This window comes from Photinus pyralis, unplaced genomic scaffold (genome assembly GCF_008802855.1).
Source record: "Photinus pyralis isolate 1611_PpyrPB1 unplaced genomic scaffold, Ppyr1.3 Ppyr1.4_LG3a, whole genome shotgun sequence".
In the NCBI taxonomy this organism is placed as follows: Eukaryota; Metazoa; Arthropoda; class Insecta; order Coleoptera; family Lampyridae; genus Photinus; species Photinus pyralis.
Genome location: NW_022170509.1, coordinates 17,471,169 through 17,497,484, shown reverse-complemented (window position 1 = coordinate 17,497,484; position 26,316 = coordinate 17,471,169). Strand labels below are relative to the sequence as shown.

The following is a 26,316-nucleotide window of genomic DNA, read 5'->3' as shown; positions in this document are numbered from 1 at the left end:
TTCATGCTGTTGGGCGACGTTTAAGCATCAAAGTCGCACGTCTAACACACTCCCACCCCTCCCACTGTGGACTGTGGGGTGCAGGATGCTTCGGCGAGTGATATGTATCGCAATATTACATTATAGCTGCTCCTCTACTATATTTCTCACTCAACGATCAACGAGTAAAGTTCGAAGTTACTAAATTTGAAATATGGTACTCACGTTACATACTCCTTTCCTTGTTTTACTCCTGGTTGCTTTATTTACCCCGTGTCTTCATTCGAATCCGCCGACAATCTATCTAGTATCTAAACATATTTAGCATGACATGGTGAAAAATTAAAATAAAATTCCATTAACGATGTTTAATAGTTCTTAATAAGATCGATAGCTGGTATCGTTTCGAAAGCTGCTCCTTTACGTTCTTTGCAGGTTTTTATTTGCATGCCCTGTCTCTAATAACACCCCCTTTGTCTAAACTAAATTCCTAGGATTTTATTTTGCCTTATGTATTATATACAGTTAGAAGGGTACCGAAGAATCAATGAACACACATACAACTAAAAGTTAGACGTAAAGCAAAAATTGCAAACTCGTGTTGAAATCTAAAGTAATAACACCAGAAACGTGATACATAAATTATAGAATGTAAAATTTCTAAACGCAACGAAAGACAAATTACACGATTATTTTAAATAGTCGACATGTACAACGGTAGTTTGATGCAGGTGTTATATGAAACAACGCGTCAACGTCACAAAGAATCTGAATACTTATAAAATACACCTTACACGTATTGACAACCCACGTGACCCCAGTTTAAGCTATGTCAGCATAAAATCTACTCTGGATCATCTGCTTCCGTTTCCAAGATCAAAGAGTTCACCTGTTTCCTTATTAAGGAAAGAAATGATCGACGTCTACCCTCCGAATATTTAAATAACCTTGATTCAAAACAACTACCCCACTGAGCACCGAGTTAAACGTAATTCATATTTTAAGTTACAGAAAAAAATAATTAAGTGACAACGTTTCGATAAAACTTTAATACGAAAGGTATCTTAAATCTAATTTACTTTATTAGTCAATAGCAGTAGGTGATGAGGTTCGGCCCTTCCCGAGGTTGTTAAAGCTCGGCCAGAGCGCTTTTAAGATTAAATTTGGCTAACAAATTACTTACACGCGAATTGAAATAAATCGGGCGTTCGTAAAACATCAAACCTTTATGAGTTTAGATATGAATTCAACTGACATTTACTAATAAATTATAATTAAATGCTTAGGGTTAAACACTGTAATTACTATTTTGCGCTAATGCCTTAGTCATATCATAATTTTTTTTAGCTCCCTAGCTCGAGCTAGTAGATGGATATTACGATCACAATTTTTTGGATTGAATTTTTTTTCAAAAAGCAACCTAAAATGTTTATTAAGGTATTCGAAAGACCTTATTTTTCGGTGTACAACCTACAAAAATTGTGCCAGATTTTATTTAAAAAAAAACAGAAAAAAAAATGGCAAATTAAAAAAACTAAAACATTTTTTTTCGGTAAAACTAAATTAATTCGAATTAGAAATTACGATTATTACTGATAATATGTTGTATTGTGACATTAAAATAAACCCCTAAAGAGCATTTAAAAAAGCGACAGAGCACCTCGGTGTGACCCTACGGAGTCATTGGATTTGCCCCATTTTCAATTGGCTTACATGTGGCATATAGGTCAACTGTGCGAAATTTGAACTGAATAAGTTCAAGCGTTTGGCAGAGACAGAAAGGCGTGACCCCAAGGGGTCATTGGATTTGACCCATTTGCAATAGGCTTATTACTTGCGGTCTATAGGTGAACTGTAGAAAGTTTGAACCAAATCGGTCCAAGCGTTTGACAGTCATCGTGTTCACGGACAGACGGACGCCATCGACTCCCCTATAAAGCTTGCATCGGCTTGCTCTGCCGCTTAATAAAATCTAAAATCAATAAACAAACATATAGTCAACGTAAATTATCAGTAAAAACGACATATAGGGGAAAAAAGTTATAAAGTTTGGAAACTGTGTGTAGGAACTCCTTACAGACAAGTAAATACATATCAAAAGAGTTTCCACCTCTCAGGGGAGTGTTTCACCCTTTTTGCTCCAAAAACCACCCCTTCAGGCGACCTGTTCACTCATTCCCGACCAAGTTAAAGAAGGGCACTGAGATTGGGACGTGTACCCCAGCAGCTGCAGTCGCGCGTTGTGTAAACAGCCAAGAGTGATGACACTTTGAAGTGCCCAGAAAGGCTTCAAGCTATGATTACAGTCTTATGCACAAATTTGACAATAACCTGAAAAGACCAAGCTAAAAGGTTAATTTGACGCCACCAAGATGTGTTTGCTTCAGACAAAGGACTGTCGCCCGAAGCAATATGGTAACTCCTGGGCTCCTGGACTACAATGGGCTAAACGCGGCGAAGACGATGAAATCATCGGCGACATGGCTAATGAAGGAATAATTGAACCATCCAGCAGCCCTTGGACCTCACCTGTGGTGATAGTGAAAAAGAAAGATGGCAGCCCGAACTTTTGCGTAGATTATAAGCCAAAGAAAGTTATCCGTTACCAGATGACAAGCTAGATACGCTAACGGGTCCTAAAACGGTTTTTCACCCTAGTTATGAAAAGCGGCTACTGGCAAGTTCGTCTGGATCCTGAACATCGCGAGAAAACAGCCTTTAGCAGAGGGTCGGGTTTATGGCAGATCATGCCCTTTGGTTTGTGTAACGTCTCCGCGACCTCTCAAGATGTGACGTGTTTGTTATAGAACATTCCGACGTGTTTTAAGAACATTTTAGAACAATTGTCTTTTGCTATATAAGCAAACCGAATTGTGTTTCGAACCAGTTCAAACTTCGATGTATTTGTGTTATGTTATAAATTGTAAGTGGTAAATAATTATTACTTTTTATTAAGTTACTGTTATAAATTAATCCATTTTAAATTTATTGTTAGTTAATTGTAAATAAATAAAATTAAATTTACGTTACGAAAGGTATCAAAAATCTTGCAAAAGTGCAGTTTTAAGATATTTCAAAAATGCCTTGGAAATATTGAATACGTTCCATAAAATAGGAAATTGTGCAATCGGGAAATATTAGAAGAATTTCTAAGAATTTTGAAATGTTTTAGAAACGTCTAGAAAACTTTAAGAAAGTGTAACACAATATTTTGAAAACAGGAAATATTTCGCAAGCAAAGGAAATGCGAGGAAAATGTTTCACAAATTTGTCCCAAGTTTTGGAAAAGTGTAGGAAATTTTGGAAATAATAAATGTGTAGTGCTTTGTATCAAAAATGTGTAGAAAATTTTTAACTGCTTCCAAAATTATACAAAATTTGTAGGAAAATATTTCAGAAATGTTGGAAAAATACAGAAAATTTTGAAAATGTATATTTAAAAAATTTTGAAAATGATTCACAACACGTTTGGGAAATGGAATCGTTTCATAGACTTTGGAAGTTCGTGTAAAATTATTTTCTAAATTTTGGATTTAAAAAATAAGACATATTTCAGAAGTGATAGAAATATAAGGCAAATGTTGTACAAAAGGGTCCCAAGTTTTGGAAATGTTTAGCAATTTTGAAAATGTGTAAGAACTTATGGAAACGGAATGAAAATTTGTGAAGAGTGTTTTAGAAACGTGTAGAATCTTTAAAAAGACGTAAAAACGGTATTTTGGAATGTTTAGAAAAATTAAGATATTAGAAGTGATGAAAATATGAGAGAAATGTTTCAAAAAGTGTGTGTCGCGTATGGAAATTTGTAGGAAATTTTGAAAATATTTCAAAAATTTGTAGAAATGTTAAAAATTGTAAAAATTTATAAAAATAGTTCATACGGTGTTTAATTGGCTTATGTCAACATTAGATTTTCCGTGACAAGTCTAAAACGTTTCCGTATGAAAATGCGCTTGAGAAACCAATTGATAACTTCATTATTTATTGATCGATATGGATGTAAATTTATAGATACCAATTTTTATACCAATGTTTCTTTATGGAGCTAAGCGCATTGCATTGACTCAATCTACTGTCTCATAGAATTTCGCATATAGAAAGAAATAATCCAAATTAACACGCTCTCGACAGAGAATTAGTGAACAATTTCCGATTTATTTATAATTTAAATAAAATAAAGGAATGTTAATTTTATTGTTTTGCACGAATTAACACGACAAAATCTTGTACCTTCTGGTCATCGGAAAACCGTATTTTGATTAGGTTAGAAACAGGTTTCTGCCAAAATAAAAGTAATGAATTTGGCAATCTCCAGAGACGATTTCGAAGATAAGTTTGAAAGTAACAGCTGTCCAGCTATACATGTTCTTAATAATTCTTCTTACAGTTGATAACTAATGAAGGGAAATAGAAACCTAATTTCTCTCAGAGCGAAAATCATATGTGACAATTAGTGTAATTGATTTACGTCCCTACGTTTCAAGTGACTCTAATTTGCAGCTTACCGCAGCATCTAAATGCAAATTTAAGCTTAAAGTCGTTAATGTTTTGCATTGAGCAACTTTTTCTACTACCCCCCAAATGGACATAATCTCAATAACGTGGAATATTTTTGGTTGTGGGGCGACTTATTTTTAGATGTGTACGGTGGAAAACAAATTTATTCTTAAGCGGATTGAAAATAAATAAAAAAATCCTTTATGAAATAAAAAGAAAGCTAAAGAGATTGTTATGATATGATGTAAAATTTATGATGGCGATTATATTCAAGTGGACATAGCAAGAAGTCAAATCCTTTAATTTTATTACGTTGATATTTCCTGCATTGGTATTTACTTCTCAACCATTTTCAAAATAATACGAGAAATTCTGACAACGTGATTCGAAAATTCGGTTTGAATTAAGTTTAAATGTTGTGTTTCTTTACAGTACCCCCGAATATTGACGATTCCTTCAGTAGTAGCGATGTCATTGTTCGTGAGGGCGCAAATGAAACTTTGACCTGTAGAGCTACGGGTTCGCCACAACCTAGCGTAAAATGGAAACGAGACGACAATTCCAAAATTTCGATCAACAAGACTCTGACAGGTGAGTAAAAAAGCACATAACTGACTACCTTTAATAAGAAATGCCAAAGTTCTTTCCGTGCACTCCTAACTTAATATTTGCGTTCGAAGTACACTTTAACTTCATTTGACGCAATTATGCAATTAATTTACTCTTCTCTTGGTTATATTTTTAGTGCATTTATTAACAAATTCAAATATATACTCTCATTCTGGTTAAGTTGGTAGAGCAAAGTCTGCATTTATTCATTAATTTCGGGCCTCAAAAAAAGGCAGTGTATAACCTTCCTTTTTTACCAAAAAATCGACTACACCAAAATTTCCCTGGAAAACACTTTTTCTTATTAATTTTGGTGCCTAGAATCCAAAACAATTCGTACTTTTTCGATTAGACTTCTCAATCAAAAGTTTGTAACTTTTGAACTAGTAGCCCAATCTTGGAACTGTTGAAAATTATGGATTCTAAAGGCCACATTCTATAAGAAAAATTTTTTTCCGGGTCGATCTGAGACAATTTTTTTTCGGGCAAAAAAGGCAGTGTACCTTCCTTTTTTACCAAAAATCGACTACACTAAAATTTCTCGGGAAAACACTTTTTCTTATTAATTTTGGTGCGTAGAATCCAAAACAATTCTTACTTTTTCGATTAGACTCCTCAATCAAAAGTTATAAACTAGAAACCAATTTCGAAAAAAAATTCAAAGGGCTGTAACTTTTGAACTAGTAGCCTAATCTTGGAACTGTTTGAAATTATGGATTCTACAGGCCACATTCTATAAGAAAATTTTTTTTCTGGGTCGATCTGAGACAATTTTTTTCTCGGGCCCCAAAAAAAGGCAGTGTATAACCTTCCTTTTTTACCAAAAATCGACTACACCAAAATTTCTCGGGAAAACACTTTTTCTTATTAATTTTGGTGCGTAGAATCCAAAACAATTGGTACTTTTTCGATCAGACTTCTCAATCAAAAGTTATAGACTAGAAACCAATTTCGAAAGAAAATTCAAAGGGCTGTAACTTTTTAACTAGTAGCCCAATCTTGGAACTGTTTGAAATTATGGATTCTACAGGCCACATTCTATAAGAAAATTTTTTTTCCGGGCCGATCTGAGAATTTTTTTTTCGGGCCCCAAGAAAAGGCAGTTCCTTTTTTACCAAAAATCGACTGCACCAAAATTCCTCGGGAAAACACTTTTTCTTATTAATTTTGGTGCGTAGAATCCAAAACAATTCGTACTTTTTCGATCAGACTTCTCAATCCAAAGTTATAGACTAGAAACCAATTTCGAAAGAAAATTCAAAGGGCTGTAACTTTTGAAGTAGTAGCCCAATCTTGGAACTGTTTGAAATTATGGCTTCTACAGGCCACATGCTATAAGAACATTTCTTTTCCGGGTCGATCTGAGACCATTTTTTTTTCGGGCCTCAAAAAAAGGCAGTGTATAACCTTCCTTTTTGACCAAAAATCGACTACACCAAAATTTCTCGGGAAAACACCAGTAGCCAGGGGGCGGCCAGGTGAGGCCTCACCTAGAGTGTGGTCTTGTCCCCACTGGAAATTACGGTTGATGGTTCCTTTACAAAAATTACAGGGGAAATCTTTATAAAAAACGTCTTAAGCCCCCCCCCCCCAGCGAATTTATAATTTTGCGGTGTTTGTCCCTCTGCCCGGCTGTCCGTCCGTCTGTTACCACAATATCTCGATAACGAATGGACCGATTACAATGAAATTTTGTAGGTGGATTCTTTATCAAATTTGTAAAGTAGGTAAAAAAATAAGGAAGGTCCTTTTGACATTATATTTCTTATGAATCGAATGGCATGTAATAAAACAAATGTAACGCTCAGTATGCAACAGCTCGGCGTGGTTATCGTCGTGCCGCACTATGGGACAGCTCCGCTTGAACCTACTGCTTACTATAGGACAGCTCGAAGTAGAATTAATTCTAACACATGCCCTGATCGACGGTAGGGATGATTTTTCTCACTGCGTGGGGGAAAACGCCGTGTTGAATTTACTTAATATAATTGTGGTGTGATGCTTATCCGTTACCAGATGTAGAAAGAGAGATTGATTCTGTTGGCAGCCTTGATTATTTTTTTGGCCCATTATTTATTATGCGCAGGTGTTAAAAAATGGTTTGTGCATGCGGCAGACCCAATTGCTTTATGGACGGATTATTCTGAAAATACGCACTAGAGAACAAGAACGTGGTTACGTTTCTTTTTTGTGACCCCAATTCTTGTGAAATTTCAGCGGGTGATACTTCCTAGGGACGCAAAATTGCACGTGTCAAAAAATAGATCCTACAGGCGCATAGATAATGTTCCTATTTATTTTTCTGAAATTTTAACTGAAAATGCTGCTTATTAAAAGCCTAAAAGCCGACCTCTCTCATTACAGACCTATTTTATTGAGAACCCAAGACCCGCACTCTGGCGGGACTTGTTCTTGGATAAAGGCACCCTGACGATACATACGTGCCAACGCGATAACATCACATTTTACATGGTATTGGCTAAGGTTGAATTTCATGCAATTTGGTTCATAAATGTCCGAGATGACAAAAATTATCAAAGTCCTCGTGTAAGATCGAAGGCACTGCAGCGCATTTTTGTGTGGCAGATCAGTATTCTATTAGCCATCAGAAAGGGGGCTACCATATTCCCTTTGTCTGTACCTACTTCCGACGTGCCGTTGACCCGTAATTCGCGTTTGAAGCTTTGACTATACCACCAGTAAGATCTTGTCAGGAGCAACAACATTCCTTTGTTGGTACCCACTTCCGACCTCCCGTTCACCCGCAATTAGATTATGTGATTCAGTGGTAGAGCGTTGGGCTACATATCCGGACGTCGGGTGTTCGAACCTGGCCTGAGGTAAGAATTTTTCATCTGTGGCAGAGATGGGAATTTCCTTAGATCAGCTTCGAGCATTCTACCGGTTACTCCAAATTAAGTTTTCCTCCTAATTCGTAAGGTAAATACCGGAGTAGTAAGGAACAACCTACGACCTTTTGCAGGGGCACCTCTGAAAAGTATTATGCGGGTCACTCTGCAATTGGACGCAAGCCTGTTGTGGGCCCAGAACAAGAGATGGACAATAAATAAATAAATAGATTCGCTAAAAGTGCACTGTGACTGTTGAATCGATTAGGTTTAACTTTTGGCCTTGCGTATTATATCGCTAAAACTATTCCCAGTTTCATGCAATTCGGTTCATAAGTAACGGAGGTGTCAAAAGGGCCATCCTTATTTTTTTATCCTACATTGACAATTCACGAACTTCGATCTACAAATTTGATAAAGAATCCGCTTACAAAATTTCATCATAATCGGTCCATCCGTGCTCTTTTAAATCGATGGAGCTATCAAGCGAACGAGCGCTGGGACGATTGGGAGAAAACATAAATGTACTCGACTCTACAAGCGAATTGAAAACACATTATTTGGAAATGTCGTCGAGCGGTGATATTCCGGCCTAGTGGAAAATTCCCCTGGATAAGGTCACCGTTTTTTGGTATGTGCAGTTTCTTTACGGCCAATCGAAAAACAGAGGTTGAAAATATTGAAGTCGCAATCCGTCCCAGATTTAGTCATTATTAATGTATTCTGTGCTATAGGCAAGCCAAATGGAATGCTGGTATTCCTTAAATGCAGAACTAAACATGTTTCTGTCGCGAATAAAAGAGGTTCACAACCAATTCCACCTCACCACAGTAATATGGCATTTAGTCATTATCAATTGCAAAGGTTTTGGTCTGTCGTTTAGTTCAGCACCTGGGGTATGGTTGTTGTAGTGTAACTCATCACATTATTATATAAATCACTTCTCCCTATACATGGTAGTTTAAAATTCCTGAGGACATACAGAAATTTTATTAAGCAGAAAGTTGGTCGCAATTCATTCTACTACTCTGATAATGTCCGGATTATATCTCTGTAATTCAGATGTGTACTAATTTAACACCATAATGGAAAGCGTTTGGCGTAAATGATGTATCAAATTAATGACATATGAAATTAGTTTGTCAATAGGTTTCGAGCACTGTTGACACTGAATCTAATTACCTAAATTACTGTAACATTTTTAACACGTTTCTTATTGCATTTTACAGTTTCCGAGTGGGAAGGCGAAACGTTGGAATTAACGAGAATATCCCGACTCGACATGGGTGCGTATTTGTGCATCGCTAGCAATGGAGTTCCCCCAACTGTCAGCAAGAGGATAAAAGTGAGCGTTGACTGTGAGTAAAAAATAATTTCTGTCTATCGAAAGCGAAGGGTCCGGTCGTTAATTTGGACCACTTCACTGATTTGCAAGTATACAAAACGTGTAAAACAGTCACCACATAATAGTAGAGGAACAGTTTTGGCGAAGTAATAAAATATATTATGTATGGCTTGAGCATAAATTAGTAGGGAATGTCCTGCAGGAACTAGTCTGCAATTCAAACTGTCGAGATTACAATGGGTGTAGCTGGGGCGACTCAAAATTATACATTTGCTTCACTGCACAATGGTCAGTTAATACAGCAAGCAACCATTTACCCTTAACCGTGGCAAAACGAAATAGTAAATGTTAGTTTACTACAGCGTTAGTTTAGGACTTCTTGAATATTTAACTATTTCCTGATTATATGAGTGAGCAAAAATGAAATGAACATGCGATTTTTATCATTTATTCATTCCAAGTTACCTGGTGCGCTTCTTGAAATGTAAAAAGAAATTTTATACCTAGTATTCAAACACGAGGATGGAGGATCACGTGTGAAACATAATGCCACGAAATGTCCTTTTATGTGTTAGAGGATGTCGAGCGTCAAGTCAATAATTAATTGCAATAGGAGCCTGTAATAGGAGTCGCTCATATCGCCTCGTTGACAATATATACATGGTTTGATTAATTGATTATGTATTATCTACAAGTGTGGCTTTTGTTTTAAACTGGTTGCTACAAAAAGCTCGGCTAAACGTTGTACCCATTATAACCCCTCACGAACGTAACGACTCTTGACAAGGCGCATGCCAAAAAAGAAATTACACAAAATTTTATTACACAGTTTGAAGGACGGAACAGCCGTAATAAATTTAATCTTATTCGGCTTGTTTTGCAAAAAAATAGAGATATGAACGATAAATCTCTTCATCAGTTACCTAAAGACTGCAAAATAAATCAATAAAACGAAACCTCCTTCAATAAAACCTTTGAACCCGGTCTTCAATGTAATTATAAGCGTTCTTAACGAGAGAAAATATTTACGTAATATTTCTATGAATTGAATTCGCCCTTTATGTGAAAAAGATGCAATACCTAATAACTTCCATTCAGCAGTCTCGCACCAAATACCAATGAAAATCGCAACATTCGTTACTTTGTGTTATCAGTATGTTCTAGAAACATCTTAGCAGATGCATTGTAGCATTCCTTTATATGACGGGCATTCCATAGCAATAAGCCATGGTGTGTAGATTTTTAGAAATTGAAATTACAGGTTTCAGTGAAACCAAAGATGAGCCTCTGAATACCGCCCAATAATCATCGAGTTGCGCCATATTGGAATTTAACTTGAAACTTAGAATTTTATAATCCCTCCTCGTACACTTCCGGCATCTGCTATGAAGAAAAGGCCCAATATTGACGTATCGGTAGCCTCGATCAACTTCCGAAAATTCCAAAGAATTAACTACACAAGCTTTCATAATCTTGGGCACCAATAGAAAAAATCTGACATAAAGACTCTACCTGGGTCGCACAAATAATTCGAATAAACACACAATTAATAGATTGATCATGACAAAAATTTATTCCGAAACACAAAAAAAGCTTACAAAGCTTGTTTGGACACAATAGCCCGCACGCAGGCGGTCGATAATTAAAAATTAAAAAAACTTAAATTACTCAGTTTTTTTCTCTCTAATAATCCACATAATATCAATGGTCGTAAAAGGTTTGCGATATTCAGGCTCACTTTTCAAAAACATAGAAACACTGGCTGACAGCTTCAGGAAACTTCACTTTTTCTTTAATAAATAACTCGAACTGGCTTGATAAATAAGATGAGAGGTTTGTGATTGCTGCTCGAACGGTAGAACCTTTTAACGAAATACTAACCTTTTAGACTAAGCTTACAACTGCTTTGTTTACTCACAGTTGCATTAACTTTTTCTGAATACGGAAAAAGGTTTCCACCAGCTTTTACCTTTTACCAGCTTTAAAGGAACGCCACTTTTTCTATAAAATAATCTCATTCCGGATTTTCAAAAACACCGCCAATCGCAGTTAGAATTGATAACGCCAGCTTCGAATGAACGCTTCCCCACTTACGCCGAACTGAATCGCACATCCCTTCTTAACCGCGATATGAACACGTGCAATAATTAAATTTCGTCCGATAAAAAACTTCTTATCACAAACGACCAAATGTCACTACATTTATAACGGTAGGGTGAGTTGCCGCTGCGTTTCCTCAAACTCGCCATATGAACGGCCAACTAGCTCAGGATTAAACAAGAAAATACGAGCTTGAGATCTGTGACAGCGGTAGTTCGTTCTGTGGGCATTTGATCTCCGTCCTTCGCAGCACTTACCAATGGTTGAGCGCCACTGACTTAACTCTCCCCGTATGAAATTGAGAAGCAACGAAGGTAGTAATAAAAGTAAAAATGAATTTGATACCAAAAGAAATACTGGTTTATTTAAACCAATGGCAAAAATAAACTCTCTACAATGAGATAGCGTAACAGAAAATAGTCAAAATACGTTACTCACAAATCTTACTGACTTCAATCTATTGAAATTCTCCAGTTTAACAAAACTCCCAAGCAAGAATGAGCGATTAAATTCATTACTGAATCTTAAAAGAAGTTTGCACAAATAAATTGATATTCCGGACAAAAATTCGCACGTATAAGTCCAAGCACAAGGCGCGGCAACTAGTTCTCCCACTTTTCAAAAAAATACTGTGCTGGAGGGGAAGCACGAAAACATGATTTTGAGTTAAATAGGGCGCGGGCACGTCCGTGAGGGGTCATAAACTTTTTTTAATTTCCACCCGCATGTGTTGGAAGTCTTTTGTCCCACGAAAAGGCGTGTTTTCCTTCATTGCATACACTTTTTTTGTATACCAATGCCGAGCGAGCCGAAGGCTAGGTCGGCATAGCTCGGGCCCTCCCTTAAAATCGTCTCTCTACGTCCACGGTTGGCAAACGACGTTTACCACCGCCCAAATATGCACTACATTTTTTTGCACACCAATGCCGAGCGAGCCGAAGGCGAGATCGGCATAGCTCGGGCCCTCCCTTAGTCTCACCTCTCACGTCCGCGGTTGGCAAACGATGTTTACCAACGCCCAAATATGCACTACATTTTTATGCACACTAATGCCGAGTGAGCCGAAGGCCAGTTCGGCATAGCTCGGGCCCTCCCTTAGTCTCGCCTCTCTACGTTCAAGGGGGAACACGACGTTTACCAACGGCCAAACACACACTACACTTTTTTGCACACCAATGCCGAGCGAGCCGAAGGCGACATCGGCATAGCTCGGGCCCTCCCTTAGTCGCGCCTCTCTATGTCCACGGTTGGCAAACGACGTTTACCAACGCCCAAATATGCACTACATTTCTTTTGTACACCAATGCCGAGCGAGCCGAAGGCGAGTTCGGCATAACTCGAGCCCTCCCTTAGTCTCGCCTCTCTACGTCCACGGTTGGCAAACGACCGACTTTTACCAACGGCCAAAATATGCACTACATTTTTTTGCGCACCAACCACTGACCCGAATTTCGGGGTTTATAAACGATTCCGGTCACAAAATGCGAAGTGTATTCCAATGCCGAGCGCGAGCCCAAAATCGTTAATGTGCCATTCTAGCAGGTGAGAAAAATAGTGCACGAGTATGTTTGCCATGAACTGGTGATTATACCTATAGTATCCTTTAAGTCGCTGAGTTACAAGCAGCATTTTTTAGACCTACCTATTCGTTTCAGTTTCGCAAACAACTTATAATTACTCGTTTACTAGCTACATAGCCGACACGTATAATAAGTAGCCCACCTTTCAACTTTGTTCGCACTAACTGGGCCACCTGCTGGAACGCAAACATAGGCAACTGATGATGTTTACGGCGATTAACCCCCCACATTTAATCGTCCCTTTTGCTAAATCTAGCTTGACTCAGAATCTAATCTCGCTGGGAAAATGGACAAACATGCACTCTACATCATTGATCGCTTTTAATGAACAGTAAAACTATTAACAGAGCGCTTTCTAAAGAAACCACTCTACCATCCAAAAGATGCTCAAAAACAAAAACACATAAAATTAACACGTAGAATAGATGGACCATTCCATATTACAACGTGCATGGAACGATGGAGGCAACACTGCCGCTAACTGCGATGCAAAAATCAAAGCGTGGATCGACATTCAATCGACTTCTGTTCGCCCATAACGAAGATTCTATACCTGGTCCTATTGTTCGCCCATAGGGTAGGATCGTCCTCATTCATGTTACAGCTGCATTTGACATTACTCAATTATCATCACTTCCCGTAACACCTCAATCGTCGTCACTTACCTTACCCCACCGCTTACATAAAGTGGCTCGACCGCTGACGGCTCACGTCGCTCAACGGCGAAAACCACCTGATCCTGATCCTGATACTGTTTCTACTAATGCACTCGCTATAATGTTAAACGAGCACAATTTTTCATGATATTAGAACTTTTGAAATGTGATTTCTTATTCCGTGCATATTCAAAGCACAGATGCACTTTATCTCCGTACGAAGGTTATACAGCATGAGGTATTAGTGCCGTCCTCAATGCTGGATTCTAGGATTACCAATTCTATATAAGCGATTTTCCTTTATTTGCAAAATAAATTCTTATACCCACCGTGGAAATGTTTCCAAGCATCGCTGTTTACACGTTATAATCAAAAGTAAAACGGTGGCACAGAAACAAATGCCATAATTACGCGAAAATTTTTGAAAGCCGCCAAAGCGGAGAATGCTAAAATCAACCTTTATATTATTCTAAAATATAATTGGATAAATTCTAAGGAAGGTAATGAAGTGTCAGTAATTTTTACGTTTACGGTTCTGGAAGTTAATTACAAGATGAAAAACAATTGGACAATTTAGCAGTTATACCAATCGCTTTTTCACGTATGTTTCATGTTTCCATTACGTTATGATAGAAAAGAAGTAGGTAGCTAAAGCAGCATGAACACCGTATTGACAGTTTTATATGGATGTGAAGTAGGTAGCTTTAAATTGGCACTCTGTTAAATAGTGTAGTTATTTTGAATCTTAAACAAGTTCTACGAATACGAATAGAACAGAAGAATGATGTCTGGCATCTATCTTGTCAACATGTCTAGAAAGAAAATGGGGTAGATCGAGAAATCGTCAGAGACTATAAGGCAATGAGCCTGATTCAGGATGCTGGGCGAACACAGTTCTTCTCAAGGCTATAAATGTTACATTAGACCTGATCTCGGAGTGTTTGTATTTATCTCGGTGAAGCAGAAACGGATTCCGTGCAGACAAGATGTGACAGCCGACATTTCAACGGGGAGTCCTTTTTTTGCGATTAAGCGCAGAGGTCTTAGGCATATATACTTATACTTGCTTTACCGACGCAACAATTTAACGTCATCCCCCATCTTAAGTCCTGCTTTATGACTTGCATTTATGAAGCATACCTACTCGTCATATCTGCATCCAAATTCCCAACGGAGTATCAAATAATTACTCACCTCTAACAGCCTCCTTAGTGTACACTTGATGAATACTCAAGCGTATTGTGGAACAGAATGTAATAACGTCCTATTTACGACATTAGTTTTATAATTAGACTTATTCGGGTAAATGCAAACACGACTTCCATATGTCTGCCGGTGTCTAATATGCATTGAAATTAATATTCAGAGTGCTTTCTAAATGTCTACGTCGCGAATCATACAGTTTCGAAATACAGAGCTTTTGAATTTCAATGGTAAAAAACACATAGTCTATTTAATTAACAAGACTCAAATCTACTAAATAGGTACTTTTTGCACGCGGCTTAAATTTAAAAATTCTTCTTTAATTTTACAGGATTTGTTCAATTATTTTAACTTTTGAGCAATGCACGCAGTTCAAATTAACAGAATTGTCCAAATTTACAAGTTTTATTTAATAGGCCATATCCGGCTCAAGTTTACAACATTCTTCTCGACAGTTTTTGTTAAAAATTCATAGATTTCACAATCCATACAATCATCGGACACATTGGCAATGGCAACCGTATAATGCCATTATAAACGATACGGTTACTTCGTCCGCTCAAACGCAAACGAATTATCTCTTTTCATGGGCCACAAGCTGGTCACCTCGACTGCTAAAATGCAAATCAATGCCAAACCCCCTTTAATTTCTAATTAATTAAATGGTCTCCCCCAAAATGGCGAATTGTTAACGCAGTCGGACATCTTTAATTGTTAATTCGTTGATTAAATCGACGATGCTGAAGTGGAATGATGAAATTTTACGGTACAATCATAGTTCGCCGAACTTCACGGGCCCTATTTTCACAACATATTTCTGAAAAATAAAAGATTCACTTTACACACTCATTGTTGGAAACAAAATTGTTTCGAAATTACAGTGAACTACAACAAAATTCCACACTATGTAGGTATCTAAATAAAAATGTTCTGTATAATATAAAAAAGGGATGGGAATTGTGAACAGATTTGAAGTATGCAGTTCCCGTGTAGCTGAAATTATTAGTCGCGCATTTTAACCCACAATTGCAAACGGCAGAGATATTACTAGGATAAAATCGTAGTTATGAAAATTTTCATAATGAGGTGTAATATATATGCAGAACACAAATGGCACAGTAAGCCACGTTCTTGTTGTTATTACAAACAGCAGCACAACGTTAACTATTATTATCATCGCATATTAAACATTAATCAACCTATATAATTACCTTGCGAAACTAATTGCTCGCGATAATCGTCACATGTCCATCAGTAAAGCTGCAGTTACGCCGCATTATGCATCATTGAGCGCAATATTATATCTATAGGTATTTATTACCCTTCTGTAAGATAAGTGTTGCTAAATAGTTAATTATTTACCCAGAGTCCGCAACTGCATAACTGGTAACGTCATGTATAAATATTGTCGATCCCATCCAATCGAAAGTCTACCAGAAAATGTCAACCAACACAGAAAATGTTCAACTTGGACATGTGACAAGATTATTATAATCAGCTACTCTTTAATTTACTAGAACTAGATCTGTACGGAACTCGCTTCGCTCGTTCCGGCCGATCACGGCGTTTAATTAACAATCGCCGTTTTGTGTGGTTTACCGTTTGTAAATTTTTTACTAGAACTAAATAGGCGTGACATGGTGAATGAGATAACACCCCCATTCTCACCACTCAAAGAAATATTAGTATAGGTTTGAAGTTAAACAAATTTGAAGGAATTTATTATTATGAGTGTAGGTCAACAGCAGTAACGATGTTAAAACGCGTCGTCGTGTAGAGGTGACCTACACCTATCATAATCCCTTTGCGAGTAATCCGTTCCGCCACTTTGTTCTCGAGATGTAAACGATTGATTTTGACCCCATTGTGAGGTAGAGAACTAAAATTTCACTCAAAATGGTGCATGCATTGAAGAGATGTACTGAGATCAGTAAACTCAAGTAAAAAAATATGCCAAATTTTTGACAGAAAAGCTTCCTAGCTCAGACCAAAAAGCGCTCTTCACCATTTTACGTCTTCGCACACTTTTTTTTTACTTTTGTTAGCTTCCTAATTCCTATTAGCTATTGCGATCACCGTTTTTTGGACATCATAAAATTTCATCAAATGTCGACGTTTTAGATCATTTTAAGCAACTTTTAAAGAATAAAATTTTTTTCCGTCCGTATGTGCGTAGGTGCGTACGTTGGCAATTTTCTGAGGTAACGGCTGGACGGATTTTGTTCAAATTTTGGATTTGTATATTAGGCATACTGAAACACGAAAAATAACGAGACGGATTTTTGAAAAAAAATTTTGGAGCGCCGCAACGGCATCGAACTGTTTTTTCAAATAGCAATCTAAAATTTTTATTAAGTTATTCGAAAGACCATATTTTTCTGTGTACAACTTGTAAATATTGTGCCAAGTTTTATTACGAAAAAACTGAGAAAAAAAATGTCAAAGTTAAAATGCTAATAGTAGTATATTAAGAAACAAGTTTCATAAGTGGCGCGTTTAACGCATGAGTTCAACGAGTGCGATGGGGCGTCTTATGAAACAAGTTTCTTATACTATTTTTTCTATTGAGAAGATATTTTCGAGAAATTTTTATCAACAAAATGATGTTTAGTAACCTTTGTAACTAGGGATTTTTGATATAGAAGTTGTATTAGTACAGGTTGTATTAAGTTGGCAGTACGACGTCCCAAATATTTCACTTATTTAAATACAGTCTCATCAATTTTGTTTTAATTAATAAACTTCAGAAATTAGTACATTAACTGTGGAACAATTCATAAAGGCAAAATACAGTCCTTCGTCCTTTTATATAAGTTATGTGAAATTCAGTCGTGTCACTGTCGATTAACGACAAAGCTAACAGCTATCAGATTTCGCCCATATGACACTGCTTCTACTTATACCGGGTGATCGAAAAGTAGTGCGGACAGTTTGAATTTCCCGTAAAACTAAACATTTATAAAGTTGGCAACATACCAAATGTCATTTATGTAAAAGCAGTGGTGAATCAATTTAATCACTAATACATAACTAAACTACCTTCTAAACATGTTTGCCAATTCCTTAAGTAAAAAACATTAAAAACTTAAAGCACCCAATTTAAATTGTCTGCAGTTCTTTTTGATCACCCGATATTGGTGACTGACATAAAAAGAAAAACAAAGGTTTCTTTTCGCGATTTGCCATTAACGATCACTAACGGATCGGTCCTTAGTGGGTTGTTGTTACGTGATAGGTGTCACTCATTAGGACGGGTTCGGCTTCGGATCGTCACTTCCTCTTAGGAGCATAACAATACTACACAAATCAGGCTCACGATATTAATAACGCAGAACAAGTGCTAAAAGCTATAAGCTGCTTCTTTAAAATATTGTTTAATGTGTTCCGAAAGGATCCTCGTTGTCATCCTTTCCCCATTCGAAATCTCCTTTATAACCTGTAGGTCTTTTTTGGAAGATAGGTACACTATTCGTGCTAGTAATCATTGGTCACAGATTGCACGTAGATGTTGAACGTGCTACAAAAAGAGGCATTCATCATTAATGTAAAAATTTACCTCAAAGTCCCACATTGTTGATATCTGTGTTCTTACGCTACATACCGTAATATTTAATTCCCTTTTAAGTTTTGGGAGAAAGTAATTAAGTGTTTTTTTCATATCGTTCTTCTTGTAATTTGATTAACACTTTATCAGCCTTACATGTCTCGCTTTTAATCAAATAGAAAGGGAATCTTGTCTTTCTGTATATCAAAACATAACCTAATTTGTAAATAAATACAATCGAATGTCAAATAGGTTAGTGAATTTAGGTTTTCCTCTTTAATACCAACTTAAAAACGGTGCGTTAATAGGTCTCATTAACGCACTGTTTTGACCGGTAAACAGTGCGTTAATAAGAACATTTAAAAATCGAAATAGAAAAAAAAAAGTTTTTCGCCAAAACGGTTACTATGATTTCCTTAAAATTTTGCGAATGCACATTAAGCACTATAAATGATGTACTGTCAAAATTTTTGTTTAATATCTTTTTAGTTTTTAGCGCCGCGACGTCATACAACTTTTTTTTCAATGAGCGATGAGCAATTGCAGAATTTCGTTCGTTACATTCTTTTTGGTTTTAATCCAAAGAACTAAGGTAAAATATCAATTCCTGTGTACATGTATATTTATACTGCATTTTTTAGAATGATTAAATAATATCACAAATTTAAACACTGAAATCTGAGTTAATATACCGTAAAGAAAAAAGAACCTGACCCATCTTTAATAACATCTGCACCAGACCGCCGACAAAAAAGGTCATTGACGACTTAATGAGGGTGTAGTGCCATGTTAAGGGATAAGTTGTAAAATGTCATTATTATTGTTACGTGCCGATTGAATTGAATAAGGAGCTTTGTGTTTACCGACTAGATAATAAATGAATTATTGGTAATAAGTATTAGTAATAAACACAAACAAAAATTTTAAAAAAAGCGTGCGAACACGTTAAACGGTGAAGAACGCTAGGAAGCTTTTCTGTCAAAAATGTGGCACATTTTTTGTGTTTATTACTTATCTAAATCACTTATCTAAAGTCAGTAAACACAAAGTTCCTTATTCAATTCAATGGGCACGTAAGAATAAGAACATTTTACAACTTATCCCTTAAGAGGACATGACACCCTTATTAAATTGTCAATGACCTTATTTTTTGTCGGCGGCCTGGTGCCAAGGTTCTACTTGTTTTTACAGTATTAATATTAAATATTAACACAGATTTTCGTATTTAAATATGTGATATTAATTAATCATTATATAAATTGCACTATATATACATGTACACTGATTTTGATCTTAAGTTCTTTGCATTAAAACCAAAAAGAATGCAACGACCGAACTTCTGCAATCGCTCATCCTAAATATTAACCGCGCACGAACCTGCTAGATAGTTTTGACATGTTTTTCTACGCTTTTTTTTATAATAAAACGTAGCGTAATTTTGTTGTACACAAAAAAGTCGCAGTTGTTTGGAATAAAACATGGCACAATTTTATAGGTTGTACACAGAAAAATAAGGTGTTTCGAATAACGTGATAAACATTTTAGGTTGCTATTTGAAGAAAAAAAGTTCAATGCAAAAATTTTTTTGCAAAAATCCCGCCCGTTATTTTTCGTTTCAGTATGCCTAATATACCTACATATCCAAAATTTGAACAAAATCCGTCGAGCCGTTACCACAAAATTTTGCTCTGTAAAAGTTTCTTAAAATAACCTAAAACGTTGACATTTGATGAAATTTTAACATGACCAAAAAACGATGATCGCAATAATTATTGCGCTAGGTAGCAAAAAAAGTAAACGGGTAATTCAAAAGTACCTACCTATGTCTTATTAGTAATCTGAGCAATATAAATTGCTTTAATTGTGCTCGTGTGTCCGTCCGTCCTTCCGTGTGATCACTCGGAAACGAAAGCGAATTTTCGAATTGACTTTTCGAGAACAGGCTAAGGACTAGAGGTGAGTTCGTTATCACCCATATCAGTTATCATTTGAGGGGTAAACGGTTTTTTTTTTTAATTTTAATCAAGAAAATCCATTGAAGTAGCACGAATTCCAATTGTTTACAGAAACCGTTCCTGACCTTACTGATTTAGGACTTAATTACCATACGTCTTATACACCTGTAATTTTTCTTAAATCCAGGAAACCTTCGACAGCTTTATTTTATTTTGTTGGCGGACAATTGATTTATTAAACCCTGTGCCCTCATCAATAACAGCATACCTGCTTACTCAAATAATGGTATTTGTCTATGCGGGAAAAACAAGATTTGGTTATAATACTTAATAGGATCTCGCGGATTCCTTTATATTAAAAGCCCTTAATGTATGCATTAAATCCAATCGTTTAGGTTTAGGTACAGTGACTCAATTTAGAACAGTGGATACAACCGGATATCTCGTTTTTGATTGGTAGTTCATTCTGGTCGCCATATTGGGGCTAATATGCTATAGGTACTTTAGTATGAGTTTAGACTTTTCTTTGTGTTCTTGCGAAATTCTGTGAATAAAGGCGCTGCTTAAGGTAAAATTTATATTGTGGACATATGACATATTCAAATACAGTTATTGTAGGTATAGGTACTTACATATTTACCGCGTAGTTAAGACCACTAAAGTAAGATTTTACAAAATAACTTGGACAGATTATCTTTAAGTATTTAAGTAACCAAGAGTTTAGTGAGCCTACCTAGTTACTTCACCAGATACATTTTATGAAAGCTAATATTTTTTAACTGCAGAATGGTAAAGAAAATCCTTAAAATCCGCATAATTATGTTCCGTGATTAACAGATAGATAAGGCGAAGGTCATTATTTGTCATGCCTTCGTTGTGCCTTTTATATGCTCTACGCCATTAATGAATAGTATGGCGAGACCAAACGAATACCCATTTACCAAAATGCCAAAGTATTATACTCATAATTTTGTTCAGCTTCACTTCAAATAAATTTGTCCTCTCGTATAGCGGGCCAAAAGAGATTTCGTATTCGTCATTACCAGTCATAGAAGGACAGTAAAGTGAATCCTCTTCCTCATTTGGTTTGGTATCATGGGATACTGCTGTGGTGCTAGACTCAGCTCCTTAGAAGGCGGTGGTAGAGATAAAAATGGACATTTTGAGAACCTTGTTCGTCTAAGATGTAGGAAAAGTAGAGCTATTTCGAAAGAGTTTCCTTAAAACAAGTTATTTGGGGGAGGCGAATATTCCGAGGAGGAACACGGGGTGGTTTATTTAGCGTGTACAACATTGTAGTCGGTTATGTGAACAGGTCGTGGTCGATAATTGCACCGCATCTTTAATGGTAATAAGATGGTTTGAAATCCTCTTATCGTAATCAATTCGACGTATTTACAAGGATAAACGTTTCCGATGCATTTTACAATGAAAAGAAACTTATATTATCATCTCTTTCTTCCTCTAGCACACATTAACAATTTGTTAACATAAAAAATGACTTGTCCTCATCAGGGTTCTTCTGTATCCAAAAATTATTTGCGTAAGCTGCCTAAAAATGAACTAAAACGTACATTTAGAAATCACAACAGTATTATATGTGCTGAAACTGAGACTGAAACAACTCGGTTTGATTAAATGAAGGATCCGAATACTTAATTGTCGAAAACAGCGTAGAGCACAATTAATTAAATAGCGGCAAATTCTTTTCCGCCAAAATAAAATCGCATGTTAAACTGAAGTGCCTGTTTGCATCGTGAACAAGCACATAAACGTAGCGTATTGGACTATCCTCGACTCTTTTTGCGGTAACTCATAAATCTACCAAAAAAGCAGCTTTATATTATTACGTTCCGTATAAAAATCAGGATGAGGTGTAATCTAATCAAAGGTTTTGTTCCCAAATCGATTTTCACAGCCTAAATTTCGCGTAAAGCTAGTTAAGGATGTAGGAAACGGTTTCAATCTAAATAATTTAATTCTAAGAAGCGAGTTGACATGAAAACTATTCTGGCTACATCCCCAATTTTTTAAGTTTACGTGATACTAAGTGATATTGACATTTTACTAATGCAGATATCTGAAGCACACGTTTATTGGTGTTCAAGGATTATTGTCTAAAGCCGGTGGTCTTTTTGATTAGTCTATTATTTTTTATTTTTAATATAATTACGGTTTGTTGTTTTATTGGAACAATTTTGTCGTAGTGTTTGTGCTTTATTAATTTATGGACTCCTTGGGAAGCACTTTCGACGCATAAATTCGATCATACGCAGTCGAGGACAAATCACTTAAACGTACCGATGTAGTATTTTTCATTACAAATGACTATTATTAACTTTTGGTTTCAAGTTATTTCCTCGCGAAGAATCAAATAAGGTTGATGTTGTCATTAGAATTTTTAATGGTCACATTGTGCGCATCCGAAGAAATTTTGCTTAGTGACAGTTTCTCCCTTGGTGTGAATACAAAACGTTCAAAACCATGCAACTGTTCACAACAAACTGTACTAGAAAGAAAACCTTGCTTGTCTGCGATTTATAAACATAGAAATTAACGTCCGAAATTTCATTCAGAGAGCAACGATTCCCTAGAGACATAAAGGCAAAGGTATTCGTCGCTTACAATCCAGTCTCAATTGTTAATTTCCGAAATACTGCCTCTATAAGTAGAAATTTTTATATATGAGATATAATATGCTTTTATATCTGTAAAATGAATGAGAATCCGTTTAAAATTTGTACATTTCGACGTAGGCGTATGTGTCTTGTAACATTAGGCGACTCGTCCATTTACGCAACGAAATGCTTTCGGCTTTTTACATGACACCCACCACATCGCTTTTGAGATAGTCGTATTTGAAATTTTGACACCTAACTTGATATTCCGCGTAGGGGAAAATTTAATAGACATATAATAGTGAGACAAAAAACTATGACATTTATTTAATTGGAGAACTTACAAAAATAGAAACATGTTGTTGCCTAATCTAACCTAATTTTTGCCACACAAGTTCTAAACCTTTGGCAACGGGGCTTAATAAAAAAGTGGGATGCATCATATTCCAAATGTCAAGCCCATTCAGAAACCTTTTCATTACAATTTGAATTTTTTTATTGTGCCTCAAGAGGTCTGAACGTTTTTCGAAGAAGGCGTTGAAATTTTCGGTATAATTTTAAAGTAAAAAAATACGAGGACGGATCAAATATAAACAGAATTTTGTTTTTCATTGAAATTCATTTATCGAAAACCACAAATCAATTACAATATATTATTGGAATGCATTTGTCCCAGCGTATGGGCAGATTTTTGATCGTAAAAAGAATGGGGTCGGGTCAGGTAGTAAATATACTGGATACCAAACTGCGTCACTAGAAAGAAGATTGAGCGCCCATAAGAAGTCGTATGAGGATATACCGGGTGTCTCAGATCGAGTGGTATTCATGCGTAACTTTGTTATTATTAAAGATAGAGTATAGGATATAGCATGAAAATGGACAAAGTTTTCCAGCTTTTTGTACTGTTTAAAACTCCGTTGACAGAATTTGAAAATTGTAATTTTTATTCTTTTTTTAACAATGTAAGGATAATTTAAAAAAAGCGGTCCAATCAAAGTGATTTGAAGAAACGTGCCGATTTCCAAACCATTATAAAAAAGTTTTTATATAAAAGTTCGTAATTTCAAAATCAAAATGGCGGGAACTGCCATATGAGTGAGAAAATTCTGTTGTGTAACATTTGTATTCAAAATGGCTTCCATTTGTTTAGGAGGGAGTGGGGAGACCCTGCACACAGGGAGACTTTGGACACGTCCAAATTTCCCTCTTAGAGGCAACCGATTTTATTTTCGCTTTGTCAGTACGAGTAGAACCGGCAAACAGTGAAGGTCGTTTTGTTTTAAAAAAACTAAAACTATGATTTTACAAATTAATATTTTGCGACTGTTAGGTAAGTTTTATGATATCTACTTAAGTGTCTGGTACTTAGTTTATTATAGCTTAATTATACATTGCTCATTGAGGTTGTATCATTGTTACAGGGATGTATTAACTTTATTTATGTGGAATTTAAATTTTCGTCGTAGTGTACCAAGGGGGAGACACTTGCCAAAAGTCTCCCCCGAATAGATTCAAAATAAGGTTAGAAGATGAGGCTTTTGTGCCATGGTCCAATATACTATGCAAACTGCCGCAACCAGTTACTGATACCCGAGAGATTCATGGACATGCTATATTTTAATACGGACCTAATTAACGAAATTATTCTTTCTTCGCTTTAAGGACTAATAGAATAACTTTTTCTGTTATAATTTGCTGTTCTTTAATAGTATTAAAGAACACATTTTTGTTTTTGGAGATTTCAAGTTTTAGTTACCGAAATTTCCAAACATTTCTATATTGAAATGATTTTTTAATTAAAAACAGAAATTTTTATTTTTGTCCAAAGTTTCCGTTATTCGGGTCCAAAGTCTCCCCGAGGATGGGGAGCTTCTGGAAAACTGCAACCTAATAATAAAAGAAAAAAATTTTAAAAACTATTTTATAGATTTTTATATTAGGCCTATAACTTGTTAACCAATATAGACCACTAAGCATATCATATGTTACTTTATTAATGTTATTTTGGATCTTGGCATATAATTTAAAAAAGTGAAAAGTGTCTCGAGTCTCCCGGCTGTCCCCCGCTACTGTATGCTCTAGTGCAGTCAATTTGTAGTAAAACATATAGGACTGCAATTAAATAAATAAACATCAGGTAGTACCAACAATGTGGGAAATTCAAACGATCATCACTTCTAAAGGATCACCCTGGGGTGTAACTGGTTCTCTATAGCATTGCATGTCTATGTTTAGGGGTGGAAGGGAGAGGAGTTTTGTAATTGTAATTCATGAGAAGTCGATGTTCCCGGTCAGCACAGATTAAAGTTAGATCGACTCACCTCTTGTACCTACCTGCTATGTAAAAATGAACATTGGCACATCGAATATCTTTGTTTCATTATTTAGTCAGGGCTGCTTTTGAGAAAATGCAAATACTAGCATTTCGTGTAACATTTATCTGCTGTCATGTCTGAAAATGGATCGGAAGGGAGATATTCAGGATTGCGTCAAATTATTTATTTTATGCTCTAGCTAGTACCGTCAGTTGATGATAAAACAGAAGCAGTGTTTGCAAATTATAAATAAGTAAACGATTTAGTGAATGCATGACCGAAATTAAATAAATGATCATCATTTCTAAAAGATCACCCGGTATTTGGGGTTTAACTGGCTCTCTATAGCGTTGCATGTCTATGTGTAGGGGTGAAAGGGAGAGGGGGGTGGTTCCTTAATTTTAATTCAAGTGAAATCGATGTTCCCGCTCAGCACAGATCAAAGTCAAATCGATTAACCTCTAGTACCTACCTGCCATATAAAAATGAACATTAAGTAATTCTCTTTTAATTTCCGGACGCTAACTGTGTTAGCAAGTGTTTTGCGTAACACATGCAGATATTGCTTGATAAAATAAAAGGTATACCATAAAAATTTAAAAGCAAAGATAATCGATCTCCATCGAAGCGATTTAGATAAAAGCATCGAACAAAACACAAGTAGAAGCCAGTTAAGTACGGCTCACTAAAGACTTTCAGTTCGAAATGTTCCATCAGAGAAACTGCAAAATCGACTTCGGCATCTTTATTCAAGATTGAAGCGCATTGATTAAAATGCGCATTTAACCTTTATAAAGTAGTTTTCGTTTGCCTTCGGGATTACATCTGAGAGTGTATTGATAATTTTAATTAATATTCAACGTTAACTCTCTCTCCACAATCATTTATCCGTATAGCAAAATTCCTGAGTCCCCTGTTTTAATATAGATTACGAGGGCCGGACCCTTCAGGAAGGAAAATATCTTCCCCACATAGACACATAAGTACATTCCCCAATGGCCGACTCCGTGACATCTTTGCGAAAAATGATTCTACGGAATTAATTTTTACACATGGCACATTTTCC

General features: G+C 36.1%; 1 protein-coding gene across 1 annotated transcript in view; it reads left to right on the top strand.

The window, feature by feature from the left end:
* Positions 1–2,351: 2,351 nt before the first annotated feature.
* LOC116165828 (lachesin-like) overlaps positions 2,352–26,316 on the top strand; it is a 58,906-nt gene continuing 34,941 nt past the window's right edge. Inside the window, exons 1-4 of the mRNA XM_031480515.1 lie at positions 2,352–2,580; positions 2,638–2,775; positions 4,909–5,067; positions 9,164–9,292. Of these exons, the coding sequence (XP_031336375.1) occupies positions 2,352–2,580; positions 2,638–2,775; positions 4,909–5,067; positions 9,164–9,292 (655 nt within the window). The remainder of the gene's footprint in view (positions 2,581–2,637; positions 2,776–4,908; positions 5,068–9,163; positions 9,293–26,316) is intronic.